This window comes from Narcine bancroftii, chromosome 9 (genome assembly GCF_036971445.1).
Source record: "Narcine bancroftii isolate sNarBan1 chromosome 9, sNarBan1.hap1, whole genome shotgun sequence".
Lineage (NCBI taxonomy): Eukaryota > Metazoa > Chordata > Chondrichthyes > Torpediniformes > Narcinidae > Narcine > Narcine bancroftii.
The window spans coordinates 106,399,728-106,417,860 of record NC_091477.1 but is presented as its reverse complement, the minus strand read 5'-3'; the positions used below and the strand labels follow the sequence as shown (position 1 = coordinate 106,417,860).

Sequence of the window (18,133 nt, the reverse complement as noted above, 5' to 3'; positions counted from 1 at the left end):
GCAGATATGGATGAAGGAGCCAGGGTAGTCGTGGTCTGTTCCGATACAGAAAATGAAGAGAAAACTTGGGCTGAGGATAAAGTCAAGTTGTCTCTCTGGATGTAATGAAACACTCTTTGACGAGAGAATTTTCCGATGGGGAAATCAAGCAGAGAAGAATAGTCTCGCAAGAATTGAAAAGAAAGTGCGACATCCCATCAAATAGGAGTGACCATTCGCATGATCGCGAGGTCCTACGATTGAATGCAATAGTTGCTGTGACATGAACAATGAATATTTATCATGCATCCCTCAATTAATTCCACCCTGTTGAAGTGACTCCTCTGAAGTATACGACTTAACATGGCTTTCATCACGCAGGGATTCGACCTATGTTCCTCCCCGGGCATTAATATGGACGTTTTAACGTCCAATTTTTTGATCAGTAGATTTCACAGCACATAAGGGAATTTTCGTACAGGATTGACTTTGAGCAGTATAACCTTTTGATGACATATACTCTTGGAAAATACTCCAAGATCATATTCAATTGGAGCGATATCTTTCTGATTTGCAACACATCCTTGGCCAAATACAATGCCGCGGTGGTGATTGAGATTACCTGTCAACGTTGATGTTGGTTCCGTTGTCGAAGAGCTGATAGTTGTACTTTCCGCTGACGAGGTACTTCCTTCTGTCGTAGATAGAGTTCCTTTAAATAGAAAAGCTGAGCGTTTAGTTACAGTCCATCACAGCACGGTCAAGCTACTCTAGTCCATTGATTAAACAGTCCATACAACAGTGAATTAATTTCATTTCATTTGTATGACAAATAGTTCTTGTAATTGCAATGTTGCGAGTAATACTGCAAATATTCGAAGTTGAAACAATTCCTTATCACAGCCATTGATGAATGATTATTTGAGCAAAATTGTGAAGTTTATAGAGTTACCTATTTGTGTGTCAGTCCTTGATAAACCATTGAATAGATTTCAGTGGCCACTGTATTTGAGGTGACCGCAAGACTTTTGAAAATAAAAAAATTGAGTGTTTTAATGATTGTATATATGGCACCAATCGCTGCAGTCTGATGTTTGGTTCTTGATGTGAAGCCACTTTTGATATTTGAATTTATCAGAGACATGGCAAAGCTATTGCTGTTCAATCATTACGATAGTTGACATAAAGACACGCCAATATAAATGTCGAGTGAGTCTTAATCCTACTGGTCATCTGATATTTTTGTCTCAAGTCTGCTGGCTCATTTCTGCTCTATCTGTGCAATTTTTCATTCAATCACTGAATGGAAATATGTTTAGCTGTGCTGAAGAATCTTTTCAGCTTTAAAAATCAAGCATCGCAACTGTTTGTCAATTGCATTAAGAGGAAAGATTGGCTGGGACGGCAGACGGAACGGTAGTTACATATGTTGCAAGAGTCTACCTGTTGTCTCGCTGCTTGTGCCAGGAGTGGTAGATGGGGCAGTGGTGACCGTGCTTGTTTCTGAAAGTGAAAATGAAGTCAGGTTTGCCTTGATGTTAAAGCCATCAATTATCTGGATGCAATAACATTTCTCACTCTATGATAATGGAGGTAAACTAGAGAGTCAAGCAGAAAATTAACGAGAATAAATTTTAAGTCACTATAGAACACTATACATTATATATTGCATTCTGACAAATTGGTCAGGTTCAAAGACATTGTGATGTCCCTCAGTCTCGAGCAATGGTTGAAATTTGCTCTTCGTAATATGTACCAAATGTTTCCCCATTTTGCCTCTGTAGAAAATGGCAAGCGGTTGAAGTGAATGCCAAGAAATCCGCATGTTAATATTCAGGAGTATTTGACTTTTGCAATTGAGAAATGCATTTATTAAACACTGATATTTCCCAACTGTCTCCTCAGGATTATATTCCCAGTCATTCCCTTCAATCAAAAGTTGGATGCAACTGCCATTACGTCGGAACATGAGCCTGACTCGATGATCCTTTCCAATGACAGTCAGATCTCTCTCCTTGCAGAACTCCACAAGGCAATATGTGAATGAGACTATAATTTCCTCTTACAATATATTGCATGTCTACATTTGGAGTAACAGGTTAAGATTGAAGTTACCTGTGACTATTGATGTTGACTCTGTTGAAGAAGAGGTCGAAGATGTAAATTGCTCTGAGGAGGTACTTGGTTCTGTTGTCGCGGATGTAGTTCCTTGAAATATGTGAAGAATGATTGTTAAAATACATATCAGCCTGGCAAACTGTGATTTTGCATCGATTCAGCTGATTCTTCCGGTGAGATCTCTGTTCAAATTCCATTCATTTCCTTCCTGATGCTGGATATTTCAGATGGCACTCACATAATTGGCAACTGATGTCATGGATCTGCATGTTTATTTACCATGAAGAATCTCCATGAAATATCAATGAACATTCAGATGTAGAAGTTGTCGACTTGGCATGGATTTTTGTTTCTTGCTTGTCCATTGATGAATGATGGGATAGATTTCAATAGTATGTGTCTTTTACAAGAGTAGAATGTGTTTGAAAAGGATATGAGAGACGGTTAATGATTTGACAGCAGTCACCACATTTACATTAACTAGAAAATCTGCTGGGTTATTTGACGAAGCAGGGTAAATATATAATTTGATTGCTTCACAGCAATGTCAAAGGCATTTTTATTCTTGCGATGAGATTTTCTAATGTGAAAACATCAAAAAGCAAATTCACCCAAGGTCAATCGTCTTGCAAGATGATTGGTTGTTTAAAAGAACAAAATCAATGCTGAAATATGCATTATTTGTGGAACGTGTTCACTGTTTTGGTACATGGAACTCTAAAGTGATCATGACTCAATCAGGGTTTCAGAAATCTGAAGAAACAATTCTCAAGTATTTCCGATTGTGTCTGGAATTGAGAGCATCTGTGACTGTGGGGAAACACAACTGAAGAACAGAACTGTACCGGAATAGGTCCCAGGTCTCATATTTGGCTATTGGCCAAATACCAAAATTTCTAAGTTATTCATTGTTACTTAGCCCATCTTTCCCCACATATTCAAGCGTCTATCTGGAAGACTGTAAAAAGCTACTGAGAAATCTGAATTGAATTGTGGGGATATTTTTAACGTATAAATCTACCTGTTGCTTCACTACTTGTCGCAGATATGGATGAAGGAGCCAGGGTAGTCGTGTTCTGTTCCGATACAGAAAATGAAGAGAAAACTTGGGCTGAGGATAAAGTCAAGTTGTCTCTCTGGATGTAATGAAACACTCTTTGACGAGAGAAATTTCCGATGGGGAATTCAAGCAGAGAAGAATAGTCTCGCAAGAATTGAAAAGAAAGTGCGACATCCCATCAAATAGGAGTGACCATTCGCATGATCGCGAGGTCCTACGATTGAATGCAATAGTTGCTGTGACATGAACAATGAATATTTATCATTCATCCCTCAATTAATTCCAACCTGTTGAAGTGACTCCTCTGAAGTATACGAATTAACATGGCTTTCAACACGCAGGGATTCGAGCTATGTTCCTCCCCGGGCATTAATATGGACATTTTAACGTCCAATTTTTTGATCAGTGGATTTCACAGCCCATAAGGGAATTTTCGTACAGGAATGACTTTGAGCAGTATAACCTTTTGATGACATGTACTCTTGGAAAATACTCCAAGATCATATTCAATTGGAGCGATATCTTTCTGATATCCTTGGCCAAATACAATGCCGCGGTGGTGATTGAGATTACCTGTCAACGTTGATGTTGGTTCCGTTGTCGAAGAGCTGATAGTTGTACTTTCCGCTGACGAGGTACTCCCTTCTGTCGTAGATAGAGTTCCTTTAAATAGAAAAGCTGAGCGTTTAGTTACAGTCCATCACAGCACGGTCAATCTACTCTAGTCCATTGATTAAACAGTCCATACAACAGTGAATTAATTTCATTTCATTGGTATGACAAATAGTTCTTGTAATTGCAATGTTGCGAGTAATACTGCAAATATTCGAAGTTGAAACAATTCCTTATCACAGCCATTGATGAATGATTATTTGAGCAAAATTGTGAAGTTTATAGAGTTACCTATTTGTGTGTCAGTCCTTGATAAACCATTGAATACATTTCAGTGGCCACTGTAGTTGAGGTGACCGCAAGACTTGTGAAAATAAAAAAATTGAGTGTTTTAATGATTGTATATATGGCACCAATCGCTGCAGTCTGATGTTTGGTTCTTGATGTGAAGCCACTTTTGATATTTGAATTTATCAGAGACATGGCAAAGCTATTGCTGTTCAATCATTACGATAGTTGACATAAAGACACGCCAATATAAATGTCGAGTGAGTCTTAATCCTACTGGTCATCTTATATTTTTGTCTCAAGTCTGCTGGCTTATTTCTGCTCTATCTGTGGAATTTTTCATTCAGTCACTGAATGGAACTGTGTTTAGCTGTGCTGAAGAATCTTTTCAGCTTTAAAAATCAAGCATCGCAACTGTTTGTCAATTGCATGAAGAGGAAAGATTGGCTGGGACGGCAGATGGAACGGTAGTTACATATGTTGCAAGAGTCTACCTGTTGTCTCGCTGCTTGTGCCAGGAGTGGTAGATGGGGCAGTGGTGACCGTGCTTGTTTCTGAAAGTGAAAATGAAGTCAGGTTTGCCTTGATGTTAAAGCCATCAATTATCTGGATGCAATAACATTTCTCACTCTATGATAATGGAGGTAAACTAGAGAGTCAAGCAGAAAATTAACAAGAATAAATTTTAAGTCACTAGAGAACACTATACATTATATATTGCATTCTGACAAATTGGTCAGGTTCAAAGACATTGTGATGTCCCTCAGTCTCGAGCAATGGTTGAAATTAGCTCTTCGTAATATGTACCAAATGTTTCACCATTTTGCCTCTGTAGAAAATGGCAAGCGGTTGAAGTGAATGCCAAGAAATCCGCATGTTAATATTCAGGAGTATTTGACTTTTGCAATTGAGAAATGCATTTATTAAACACTGATATTTCCCAACTGTCTCCTCAGGATTATATTCCCAGTCATTCCCTTCAATCAAAAGTTGGATGCAACTGCCATTACGTCGGAACATGAGCCTGACTCGATGATCCTTTCCAATGACAGTCAGATCTCTCTCCTTGCAGAACTCCACAAGGCAATATGTGAATGAGACTATAATTTCCTCTTACAATATATTGCATGTCTACATTTGGAGTAACAGGTTAAGATTGAAGTTACCTGTGACTATTGATGTTGACTCTGTTGAAGAAGAGGTCGAAGATGTAAATTGCTCTGAGGAGGTACTTGGTTCTGTTGTCGCGGATGTAGTTCCTTGAAATATGTGAAGAATGATTGTTAAAATACATATCAGCCTGGCAAACTGTGATTTTGCATCGATTCAGCTGATTCTTCCGGTGAGATCTCTGTTCAAATTCCATTCATTTCCTTCCTGATGCTGGATATTTCAGATGGCACTCACATAATTGGCAACTGATGTCATGGATCTGCATGTTTATTTACCATGAAGAATCTCCATGAAATATCAATGAACATTCAGATGTAGAAGTTGTCGACTTGGCATGGATTTTTGTTTCTTGCTTGTCCATTGATGAATGATGGGATAGATTTCAATAGTATGTGTCTTTTACAAGAGTAGAATGTGTTTGAAAAGGATATGAGAGACGGTTAATGATTTGACAGCAGTCACCACATTTACATTAACTAGAAAATCTGCTGGGTTATTTGACGAAGCAGGGTAAATATATAATTTGATTGCTTCACAGCAATGTCAAAGGCATTTTTATTCTTGCGATGAGATTTTCTAATGTGAAAACATCAAAAAGCAAATTCACCCAAGGTCAATCGTCTTGCAAGATGATTGGTTGTTTAAAAGAACAAAATCAATGCTGAAATATGCATTATTTGTGGAACGTGTTCACTGTTTTGGTACATGGAACTCTAAAGTGATCATGACTCAATCAGGGTTTCAGAAATCTGAAGAAACAATTCTCAAGTATTTCCGATTGTGTCTGGAATTGAGAGCATCTGTGACTGTGGGGAAACACAACTGAAGAACAGAACTGTACCGGAATAGGTCCCAGGTCTCATATTTGGCTATTGGCCAAATACCAAAATTTCTAAGTTATTCATTGTTACTTAGCCCATCTTTCCCCACATATTCAAGCGTCTATCTGGAAGACTGTAAAAAGCTACTGAGAAATCTGAATTGAATTGTGGGGATATTTTTAACGTATAAATCTACCTGTTGCTTCACTACTTGTCGCAGATATGGATGAAGGAGCCAGGGTAGTCGTGTTCTGTTCCGATACAGAAAATGAAGAGAAAACTTGGGCTGAGGATAAAGTCAAGTTGTCTCTCTGGATGTAATGAAACACTCTTTGACGAGAGAAATTTCCGATGGGGAATTCAAGCAGAGAAGAATAGTCTCGCAAGAATTGAAAAGAAAGTGCGACATCCCATCAAATAGGAGTGACCATTCGCATGATCGCGAGGTCCTACGATTGAATGCAATAGTTGCTGTGACATGAACAATGAATATTTATCATTCATCCCTCAATTAATTCCAACCTGTTGAAGTGACTCCTCTGAAGTATACGAATTAACATGGCTTTCAACACGCAGGGATTCGAGCTATGTTCCTCCCCGGGCATTAATATGGACATTTTAACGTCCAATTTTTTGATCAGTGGATTTCACAGCCCATAAGGGAATTTTCGTACAGGAATGACTTTGAGCAGTATAACCTTTTGATGACATGTACTCTTGGAAAATACTCCAAGATCATATTCAATTGGAGCGATATCTTTCTGATATCCTTGGCCAAATACAATGCCGCGGTGGTGATTGAGATTACCTGTCAACGTTGATGTTGGTTCCGTTGTCGAAGAGCTGATAGTTGTACTTTCCGCTGACGAGGTACTCCCTTCTGTCGTAGATAGAGTTCCTTTAAATAGAAAAGCTGAGCGTTTAGTTACAGTCCATCACAGCACGGTCAATCTACTCTAGTCCATTGATTAAACAGTCCATACAACAGTGAATTAATTTCATTTCATTGGTATGACAAATAGTTCTTGTAATTGCAATGTTGCGAGTAATACTGCAAATATTCGAAGTTGAAACAATTCCTTATCACAGCCATTGATGAATGATTATTTGAGCAAAATTGTGAAGTTTATAGAGTTACCTATTTGTGTGTCAGTCCTTGATAAACCATTGAATACATTTCAGTGGCCACTGTAGTTGAGGTGACCGCAAGACTTTTGAAAATAAAAAAATTGAGTGTTTTAATGATTGTATATATGGCACCAATCGCTGCAGTCTGATGTTTGGTTCTTGATGTGAAGCCACTTTTGATATTTGAATTTATCAGAGACATGGCAAAGCTATTGCTGTTCAATCATTACGATAGTTGACATAAAGACACGCCAATATAAATGTCGAGTGAGTCTTAATCCTACTGGTCATCTGATATTTTTGTCTCAAGTCTGCTGGCTCATTTCTGCTCTATCTGTGCAATTTTTCATTCAGTCACTGAATGGAACTGTGTTTAGCTGTGCTGAAGAATCTTTTCAGCTTTAAAAATCAAGCATCGCAACTGTTTGTCAATTGCATGAAGAGGAAAGATTGGCTGGGACGGCAGATGGAACGGTAGTTACATATGTTGCAAGAGTCTACCTGTTGTCTCGCTGCTTGTGCCAGGAGTGGTAGATGGGGCAGTGGTGACCGTGCTTGTTTCTGAAAGTGAAAATGAAGTCAGGTTTGCCTTGATGTTAAAGCCATCAATTATCTGGATGCAATAACATTTCTCACTCTATGATAATGGAGGTAAACTAGAGAGTCAAGCAGAAAATTAACAAGAATAAATTTTAAGTCACTAGAGAACACTATACATTATATATTGCATTCTGACAAATTGGTCAGGTTCAAAGACATTGTGATGTCCCTCAGTCTCGAGCAATGGTTGAAATTAGCTCTTCGTAATATGTACCAAATGTTTCACCATTTTGCCTCTGTAGAAAATGGCAAGCGGTTGAAGTGAATGCCAAGAAATCCGCATGTTAATATTCAGGAGTATTTGACTTTTGCAATTGAGAAATGCATTTATTAAACACTGATATTTCCCAACTGTCTCCTCAGGATTATATTCCCAGTCATTCCCTTCAATCAAAAGTTGGATGCAACTGCCATTACGTCGGAACATGAGCCTGACTCGATGATCCTTTCCAATGACAGTCAGATCTCTCTCCTTGCAGAACTCCACAAGGCAATATGTGAATGAGACTATAATTTCCTCTTACAATATATTGCATGTCTACATTTGGAGTAACAGGTTAAGATTGAAGTTACCTGTGACTATTGATGTTGACTCTGTTGAAGAAGAGGTCGAAGATGTAAATTGCTCTGAGGAGGTACTTGGTTCTGTTGTCGCGGATGTAGTTCCTTGAAATATGTGAAGAATGATTGTTAAAATACATATCAGCCTGGCAAACTGTGATTTTGCATCGATTCAGCTGATTCTTCCGGTGAGATCTCTGTTCAAATTCCATTCATTTCCTTCCTGATGCTGGATATTTCAGATGGCACTCACATAATTGGCAACTGATGTCATGGATCTGCATGTTTATTTACCATGAAGAATCTCCATGAAATATCAATGAACATTCAAATTTAGAAGTTGTCGACTTGGCATGGATTTTTGTTTCTTGCTTGTCCATTGATGAATGATGGGATAGATTTCAATACTATGTGTCTTTTACAAGAGTAGAATGTGTTTGAAAAGGATATGAGAGACGGTTAATGATTTGACAGCAGTCACCACATTTACATTAACTAGAAAATCTGCTGGGTTATTTGACGAAGCAGGGTAAATATATAATTTGATTGCTTCACAGCAATGTCAAAGGCATTTTTATTCTTGCGATGAGATTTTCTAATGTGAAAACATCAAAAAGCAAATTGACCCAAGGTCATTCGTCTTGCAAGATGATTGGTTGTTTAAATGAAAAAAAATCATTGCTGAAATATGCATTATTTGTGGAACGTGTTCACTGTTTTGGTACATGGAACTCTAAAGTGATCATGACTCAATCAGGGTTTCAGAAATCTGAAGAAACAATTCTCAAGTATTTCCGATTGTGTCTGGAATTGAGAGCATCTGTGACTGTGAGGAAACACAACTGAAGAACAGAACTGTACTGGAATAGGTCCCAGGTCTCATATTTGGCTATTGGCCAAATACCAAAATTTCTAAGTTATTCATTGTTACTTAGCCCATCTTTCCCCACATATTCAAGCGTCTATCTGGAAGACTGTAAAAAGCTACTGAGAAATCTGAATTGTATTGTGGGGATATTTTTAACGTATAAATCTACCTGTTGCTTCACTACTTGTTGCAGATATGGATGAAGGAGCCAGGGTAGTCGTGTTCTGTTCCGATACAGAAAATGAAGAGAAAACTTGGGCTGAGGATAAAGTCAAGTTGTCTCTCTGGATGTAATGAAACACTATTTGACGAGAGAAATTTCCGATGGGGAAATCAAGCAGAGAAGAATAGTCTCGCAAGAATTGAAAAGAAAGTGCGACATCCCATCAAATAGGAGTGACCATTCGCATGATCGGGAGGTCCTACGATTGAATGCAATAGTTGCTGTGACATGAACAATGAATATTTATCATGCATCCCTCAATTAATTCCACCCTGTTGAAGTGACTCCTCTGAAGTATACGACTTAACATGGCTTTCATCACGCAGGGATTCGACCTATGTTCCTCCCCGTGCATTAATATGGATATTTTAACGTCCAATTTTTTGATCAGTGGATTTCACAGGACATAAGGGAATTTTCGTACAGGATTGACTTTGAGCAGTATAACCTTTTGATGACATGTACTCTTGGAAAATACTCCAAGATCATATTCAATTGGAGCGATATCTTTCTGATTTGCAACACACCCTTGGCAAAATACAATGCCGCAGTGGTGATTGAGATTACCTGTCAACGTTGATGTTGGTTCCGTTGTCGAAGAGCTGATAGTTGTACTTTCCGCTGAGGAGGTACTTCCTTCTGTCGTAGATAGAGTTCCTTTAAATAGAAAAGCTGAGCGTTTAGTTACAGTCCATCACAGCACGGTCAAGCTACTCTAGTCCATTGATTAAACAGTCCATACAACAGTGAATTAATTTCATTTCATTTGTATGACAAATAGTTATTGTAATTGCAATGTTGCGAGTAATACTGCAAATATTCGAAGTTGAAACAATTCCATATCACAGCCATTGATGAATGATTATTTGAGCAAAATTGTGAAGTTTATAGAGTTACCTATTTGTGTGTCAGTCCTTGATAAACCATTGAATAGATTTCAGTGGCCACTGCAGTTGAGGTGACCGCAAGACTTTTGAAAATAAAAAAATTGAGTGTTTTAATGATTGTATATATGGCACCAATCGCTGCAGTCTGATGTTTGATTCTTGATGTGAAGCCACTTTTGATATTTGAATTTATCAGAGACATGGCAAAGCTATTGCTGTTCAATCATTATGATAGTTGACATAAAGACACGCCAATATAAATGTCGAGTGAGTCTTAATCCTACTGGTCATCTGATATTTTTGTCTCAAGTCTGCTGGCTCATTTCTGCTCTATCTGTGCAATTTTTCATTCAGTCACTGAATGGAACTGTGTTTAGCTGTGCTGAAGAATCTTTTCAGCTTTAAAAATCAAGCATCGCAACTGTTTGTCAATTGCATGAAAAGGAAAGATTGGCTGGGACGGCAGACGGAACGGTAGTTACATATGTTGCAAGAGTCTACCTGTTGTCTCGCTGCTTGTGCCAGGAGTGGTAGATGGGGTAGTGGTGACCGTGCTTGTTTCTGAAAGTGAAAATGAAGTCAGGTTTGCCTTGATGTTAAAGCCATCAATTATCTGGATGCAATAACATTTCTCACTCTATGATAATGGAGGTAAACTAGAGAGTCAAGCAGAAAATTAACAAGAATAAATTTTAAGTCACTATAGAACACTATACATTATGTATTGCATTCTGACAAATTGGTCAGGTTCAAAGAGATTGTGATGTCCCTCAGTCTCGAGCAATGTTTGAAATTTGCTCTTCGTAATATGCACCAAATGTTTCCCCATTTTGTCTCTGTAGAAAATGGCAAGCGGTTGCAGTGAATGCCAAGAAATCCGCATGTTAATATTCAGGAGTATTTGAATTTTGCAATTGAGAAATGCATTTATTAAACACTGATATTTCCCAACTGTCTCCTCAGGATTATATTCCCAGTCATTCCCTTCATTCAAAAGTTGGATGCAACTGCTATTACGTCGGAACATGAGCCTGACTCGATGATCCTTTCCAATGACAGTCAGATCTCTCCCCTTGCAGAACTCCACAAGGCAATATGTGAATGAGACTATAATTTCCTCTTACAATATATTGCATGTCTACATTTGGAGTAGCAGGTTATGATTGAAGTTACCTGTGACTATTGATGTTGACTCTGTTGAAGAAGAGGTCGAAGATGTAAATTGCTCTGAGGAGGTACTTGGTTCTGTTGTCACGGATGTAGTTCCTTGAAATATGTGAAGAATGATTGTTAAAATACATATCAGCCTGGCAAACTGTGATTTTGCATAGATTCAGCTGATTCTTCCGGTGAGATCTCTGTTCAAATTCCATTCATTTCCTTCCTGATGCTGGATATTTCAGATGGCACTCACATAATTGGCAACTGATGTCATGGATCTGCATGTTTATTTACCATGAAGAATCTCCATGAAATATCAATGAACATTCAAATGTAGAAGTTGTCGACTTGGCATGGATTTTTGTTTCTTGCTTATCCATTGATGAATGATTGGATAGATTTCAATACTATGTGTCTTTTACAAGAGTAGAATGTGTTTGAAAAGGATATGAGAGACGGTTAATGATTTGACAGCAGTCACCACATATACATTAACTAGAAAATCTGCTGGGTTATTTGACAAAGCAGGGTAAATATATAATTTGATTACTTCACAGCAATGTCAAAGGCATTTTTATTCTTGCGATGAGATTTTCTAATGTGAAAACATCAAAAAGCAAATTCACCCAAGGTCATTCGTCTTGCAAGATGATTGGTTGTTTAAAAGAACAAAATCAATGCTGAAATATGCATTATTTGTGGAACGTGTTCACTGTTTTGGTACATGGAACTCTAAAGTGATCATGACTCAATCAGGGTTTCAGAAATCTGAAGAAACAATTCTCAAGTATTTCCGATTGTGTCTGGAATTGAGAGCATCTGTGACTGTGGGGAAACACAACTGAAGAACAGAACTGTACCGGAATAGGTCCCAGGTCTCATATTTGGCTATTGGCCAAATACCAAAATTTCTAAGTTATTCATTGTTACTTAGCCCATCTTTCCCCACATATTCAAGCGTCTATCTGGAAGACTGTAAAAAGCTACTGAGAAATCTGAATTGTATTGTGGGGATATTTTTAACGTATAAATCTACCTGTTGCTTCACTACTTGTCGCAGGTATGGATGAAGGAGCCAGGGTAGTCATGGTCTGTTCCGATACAGAAAATGAAGAGAAAACTTGGGCTGAGGATAAAGTCAAGTTGTCTCTCTGGATGTAATGAAACACTATTTGACGAGAGAAATTTCCGATGGGGAAATCAAGCAGAGAAGAATAGTCTCGCAAGAATTGAAAAGAAAGTGCGACATCCCATCAAATAGGAGTGACCATTCGCATGATCGCGAGGTCCTACGATTGAATGCAATAGTTGCTGTAACATGAACAATGAATATTTATCATGCATCCCTCAATTAATTCCACCCTGTTGAAGTGACTCCTCTGAAGTATACGACTTAACATGGCTTTCATCACGCAGGGATTCGACCTATGTTCCTCCCCGGGCATTAACATGGACATTTTAACGTCCAATTTTTTGATCAGTGGATTTCACAGGACATAAGGGAATATTCGTACAGGATTGACTTTGAGCAGTATAACCTTTTGATGACATGTACTCTTGGAAAATACTCCAAGATCATATTCAATTGGAGCGATATCTTTCTGATTTGCAACACATCCTTGGCCAAATACAATGCCGCGGTGGTGATTGAGATTACCTGTCAACGTTGATGTTGGTTCCGTTGTCGAAGAGCTGATAGTTGTACTTTCCGCTGAGAAGGTACTTCCTTTTGTCGTAGATAGAGTTCCTTTTAATAGAAAAGCTGAGCGTTTAGTTACAGTCCATCACAGCACGGTCAAGCTACTCTAGTCCATTGATTAAACAGTCCATACAACAGTGAATTAATTTCATTTCATTTGTATGACAAATAGTTATTGTAATTGCAATGTTGCGAATAATTCTGCAAATATTCGAAGTTGAAACAATTCCATATCACAGCCATTGATGAATGATTATTTGAGCAAAATTGTGAAGTTTATAGAGTTACCTATTTGAGTGTCAGTCCTTGATAAACCATTGAATAGATTTCAGTGGCCACTGCAGTTGAGGTGACCGCAAGACTTTTGAAAATAAAAAAATTGAGTGTTTTAATGATTGTATATATGGCACCAATCGCTGCAATCTGATGTTTGATTCTTGATGTGAAGCCACTTTTGATATTTGAATTTATCAGAGACATGGCAAAGCTATTGCTGTTCAATCATTACGATAGTTGACATAAAGACACGCCAAAACAAATGTCGAGTGAGTCTTAATCCTACTGGTCATCTGATATTTTTGTCTCAAGTCTGCTGGCTCATTTCTGCTCTATCTGTGCAATTTTTAATTCAGTCACTGAATGGAACTGTGTTTAGCTGTGCTGAAGAATCTTTTCAGCTTTAAAAATCAAGCATCGCAACTGTTTGTCAATTGCATGAAGAGGAAAGATTGGCTGGGATGACAGACGGAACGGTAGTTACATATGTTGCAAGAGTCTACCTGTTGTCTCGCTGCTTGTGCCAGGAGTGGTAGATGGGGCAGTGGTGACCGTGCTGGTTTCTGAAAGTGAAAATGAAGTCAGGTTTGCCTTGATGTTAAAGCCATCAATTATCTGGATGCAATAACATTTCTCACTCTATGATAATGGAGGTAAACTAGAGAGTCAAGCAGAAAATTAACAAGAATAAATTTTAAGTCACTAGAGAACACTATACATTATATATTGCATTCTGACAAATTGGTCAGGTTCAAAGACATTGTGATGTCCCTCAGTCTCGAGCAATGGTTGAAATTTGCTCTTCGTAATATGCACGAAATGTTTCCCCATTTTGCCTCTGTAGAAAATGGCAAGCGGTTGAAGTGAATGCCAAGAAATCCGCATGTTAATATTCAGGAGTATTTGACTTTTGCAATTGAGAAATGCACTTATTAAACACTGATATTTCCCAACTGTCTCCTCAGGATTATATTCCCAGTCATTCCCTTCAATCAAAAGTTGGATGCAACTGCCATTACGTCGGAACATGAGCCTGACTCGATGATCCTTTCCAATGACAGTCAGATCTCTCCACTTGCAGAACTCCACAAGGCAATATGTGAATGAGACTATAATTTCCTCTTACAATATATTGCATGTCTACATTTGGAGTAGCAGGTTATGATTGAAGTTACCTGTGACTATTGATGTTGACTCTGTTGAAGAAGAGGTCGAAGATGTAAATTGCTCTGAGGAGGTACTTGGTTCTGTTGTCGTTGAAATATGTGAAGAATGATTGTTAAAATACATATCAGCCTGGAAAACTGTGATTTTGCATAGATTTAGCTGATTCTTCTGGTGAGATCTCTGTTCAAATTCCATTCATTTCCTTCCTGATGCTGGATATTTCAGATGGCACTCACATAATTGGCAACTGATGTCATGGATCTGCATGTTTATTTACCATGAAGAATCTCCATGAAATATCAATGAACATTCAAATGTAGAAGTTGTCGACTTGGCATGGATTTTTGTTTCTTGCTTATCCATTGATGAATGATGGGATAGATTTCAATACTATGTGTCTTTTACAAGAGTAGAATGTGTTTGAAAAGGATATGAGAGACGGTTAATGATTTGACAGCAGTCACCACATATACATTAACTAGAAAATCTGCTGGGTTATTTGACGAAGCAGGGTAAATATATAATTTGATTGCTTCACAGCAATGTCAAAGGCATTTTTATTCTTGCGATGAGATTTTCTAATGTGAAAACATCAAAAAGCAAATTCACCCAAGGTCATTCGTCTTGCAAGATGATTGGTTGTTTAAATGAAAAAAAATCATTGCTGAAATATGCATTATTTGTGGAACGTGTTCACTGTTTTGGTACATGGAACTCTAAAGTGATCATGACTCAATCAGGGTTTCAGAAATCTGAAGAAACAATTCTCAAGTATTTCCGATTGTGTCTGGAATTGAGAGCATCTGTGACTGTGGGGAAACACAACTGAAGAACAGAACTGTACCGGAATAGGTCCCAGGTCTCATAATTAATGCTATTGGCCAAATACCAAAATTTCTAAGTTATTCATTGTTACTTAGCCCATCTTTCCCCACATATTCAAGCGTCTATCTGGAAGCCTGTAAAAAGCTACTGAGAAATCTGAATTGTATCTTGGCGCCTCACAGTTTGGCGGTCAGCAACCTCCTTTGAAGAAGACCGCAGAGCCCACCTCACTGACAAAAGGCAAAGGAGGAAAAACCCAACACCCAACCCCAACCAACCAATTTTCCCCTGCAACCGCTGCAATCGTGTCAGCCTGTCCCGCATCGGACTTGTCAGCCACAAACGAGCCTGCAGCTGACGTGGACTTTTTACCCCCTCCATAAATCTTCGTCCGCGAAGCCAAGCCAAAGATTGTGGGGATATTTTTAACGTATAAATCTACCTGTTGCTTTACTACTTGTAGCAGATATGGATGAAGGAGCCAGGGTAGTCGTGGTCTGTTCCGATACAGAAAATGAAGAGAAAACTTGGGCTGAGGATAAAGTCAAGTTGTCTCTCTGGATGTAATGAAACACTATTTGACGAGAGAAATTTCCGATGGGGAAATCAAGCAGAGAAGAATAGTCTCGCATGAATTGAAAAGAAACTGCGACATCCCATCAAATAGGAGTGACCATTCGCATGATTGCGAGGTCCTACGATTGAATGCAATAGTTGCTGTGACATGAACAGTGAATATTTATCATTCATCCCTCAATTAATTCCACCCTGTTGAAGTGACTCCTCTGAAGTATACGACTTAACATGGCTTTCATCACGCAGGGATTCGACCTATGTTCCTCCCCGGACATTAATATGGACATTTTAACGTCCAATTTTTTGATCAGTGGATTTCACAGGACATAAGGGAATTTTTGTACAGGATTGACTTTGAGCAGTATAACCTTTTGATGACATGTACTCTTGGAAAATACTCCAAGATCATATTCAATTGGAGCGATATCTTTCTGATTGCAACACATCCTTGGCAAAATACAATGCCGCGGTGGTGATTGAGATTACCTGTCAACGTTGATGTTGGTTCCGTTGTCGAAGAGCTGATAGTTGTACTTTCCGCTGACGAGGTACTTCCTTCTGTCGTTGATAGAGTTCCTTTAAATAGAAAAGCTGAGCGTTTAGTTACAGTCCATCACAGCACGGTCAAGCTACTCTAGTCCGTTGATTAAACAGTCCATTCAACAGTGATTTAATTTCATTTCATTTTGTATGACAAATAGTTCTTTTAATTGCAATGTTGCGAGTAATACTGCAAATATTCGAAGTTGAAACAATTCCATATCACAGCCATTGATGAATGATTATTTGGGCAAAATTGTGAAGTTTACAGAGTTACCTATTTGTGTGTCAATCCTTGATAAACCATTGAATAGATTTCAGTGGCCACTGTAGTTGAGGTGACCGCAAGTCTTTTGAAAATAAAAAAATTGAGTGTGTTAATGATTGTATATATGGCACCAATCGCTGCAGTCTGATGTTTGGTTCTTGATGTGAAGCCACTTTTGATATTTGAATTTATCAGAGACATGGCAAAGCTATTGCTGTTCAATCATTACGATAGGTGACATAAAGACACGCCAAAACAAATGTCGAGTGAGTCTTAATCCTACTGGTCATCTGATATTTTTGTCTCAAGTCTGCTGGCTCATTTCTGCTCTATCTGTGCAATTTTTCATTCAATCACTGAATGGAACTGTGTTTAGCTGTGCTGAAGAATCTTTTCAGCTTTAAAAATCAAGCATCGCAACTGTTTGTCAATTGCATTAAGAGGAAAGATTGGCTGGGACGGCAGACGGAACGGTAGTTACATATGTTGCAAGAGTCTACCTGTTGTCTCGCTGCTTGTGCCAGGAGTGGTAGATGGGGCAGTGGTGACCGTGCTTGTTTCTGAAAGTGAAAATGAAGTCAGGTTTGCCTTGATGTTAAAGCCATCAATTATCTGGATGCAATAACATTTCTCACTCTATGATAATGGAGGTAAACTAGAGAGTCAAGCAGAAAATTAACAAGAATAAATTTTAAGTCACTATAGAACACTATACATTATATATTGCATTCTGACAAATTGGTCAGGTTCAAAGACATTGTGATGTCCCTCAGTCTCGAGCAATGGTTGAAATTTGCTCTTCGTAATATGCACCAAATGTTTCCCCATTTTACCTCTCTAGAAAATGGCTTGCGATTGAAGTGAATGCCAAGAAATCTGCATGTTAATATTCAGGAGTATTTGACTTTTGCAATTGAGAAATGAATTTATTAAACACTGATATTTCCCAACTGTCTCCTCAGGATTATATTCCCAGTCATTCCCTTCAATCAAAAGTTGGATGCAACTGCCATTACGTCGGAACATGAGCCTGACTCGATGATCCTTTCCTATGACAGTCAGATCTGTCTCCTTGCAGAACTCCACAAGGCAATATGTGAATGAGACTATAATTTCCTCTTACAATATATTGCATGTCTACATTTGGAGTAGCAGGTTATGATTGAAGTTACCTGTGACTATTGATGTTGACTCTGTTGAAGAAGAGGTCGAAGATGTAAATTGCTCTGAGGAGGTACTTGGTTCTGTTGTCGCGGATGTAGTTCCTTGAAATATGTGAAGAATGATTGTTAAAATACATATC

General features: G+C 38.3%; 1 protein-coding gene across 1 annotated transcript in view; it reads right to left on the bottom strand.

Moving 5' to 3' along the window:
• The window catches only part of LOC138743596 (serine-rich adhesin for platelets-like), a 158,012-nt gene that overhangs the window by 118,517 nt on the left and 21,362 nt on the right, over window positions 1–18,133 (bottom strand). Inside the window, exons 13-18 of the mRNA XM_069899109.1 lie at window positions 16,509–16,598; window positions 13,035–13,226; window positions 9,999–10,088; window positions 6,767–6,949; window positions 3,638–3,820; window positions 500–691 (exon numbers count right to left, since the gene is read on the bottom strand). Of these exons, the coding sequence (XP_069755210.1) occupies window positions 500–691; window positions 3,638–3,820; window positions 6,767–6,949; window positions 9,999–10,088; window positions 13,035–13,226; window positions 16,509–16,598 (930 nt within the window). The remainder of the gene's footprint in view (window positions 1–499; window positions 692–3,637; window positions 3,821–6,766; window positions 6,950–9,998; window positions 10,089–13,034; window positions 13,227–16,508; window positions 16,599–18,133) is intronic.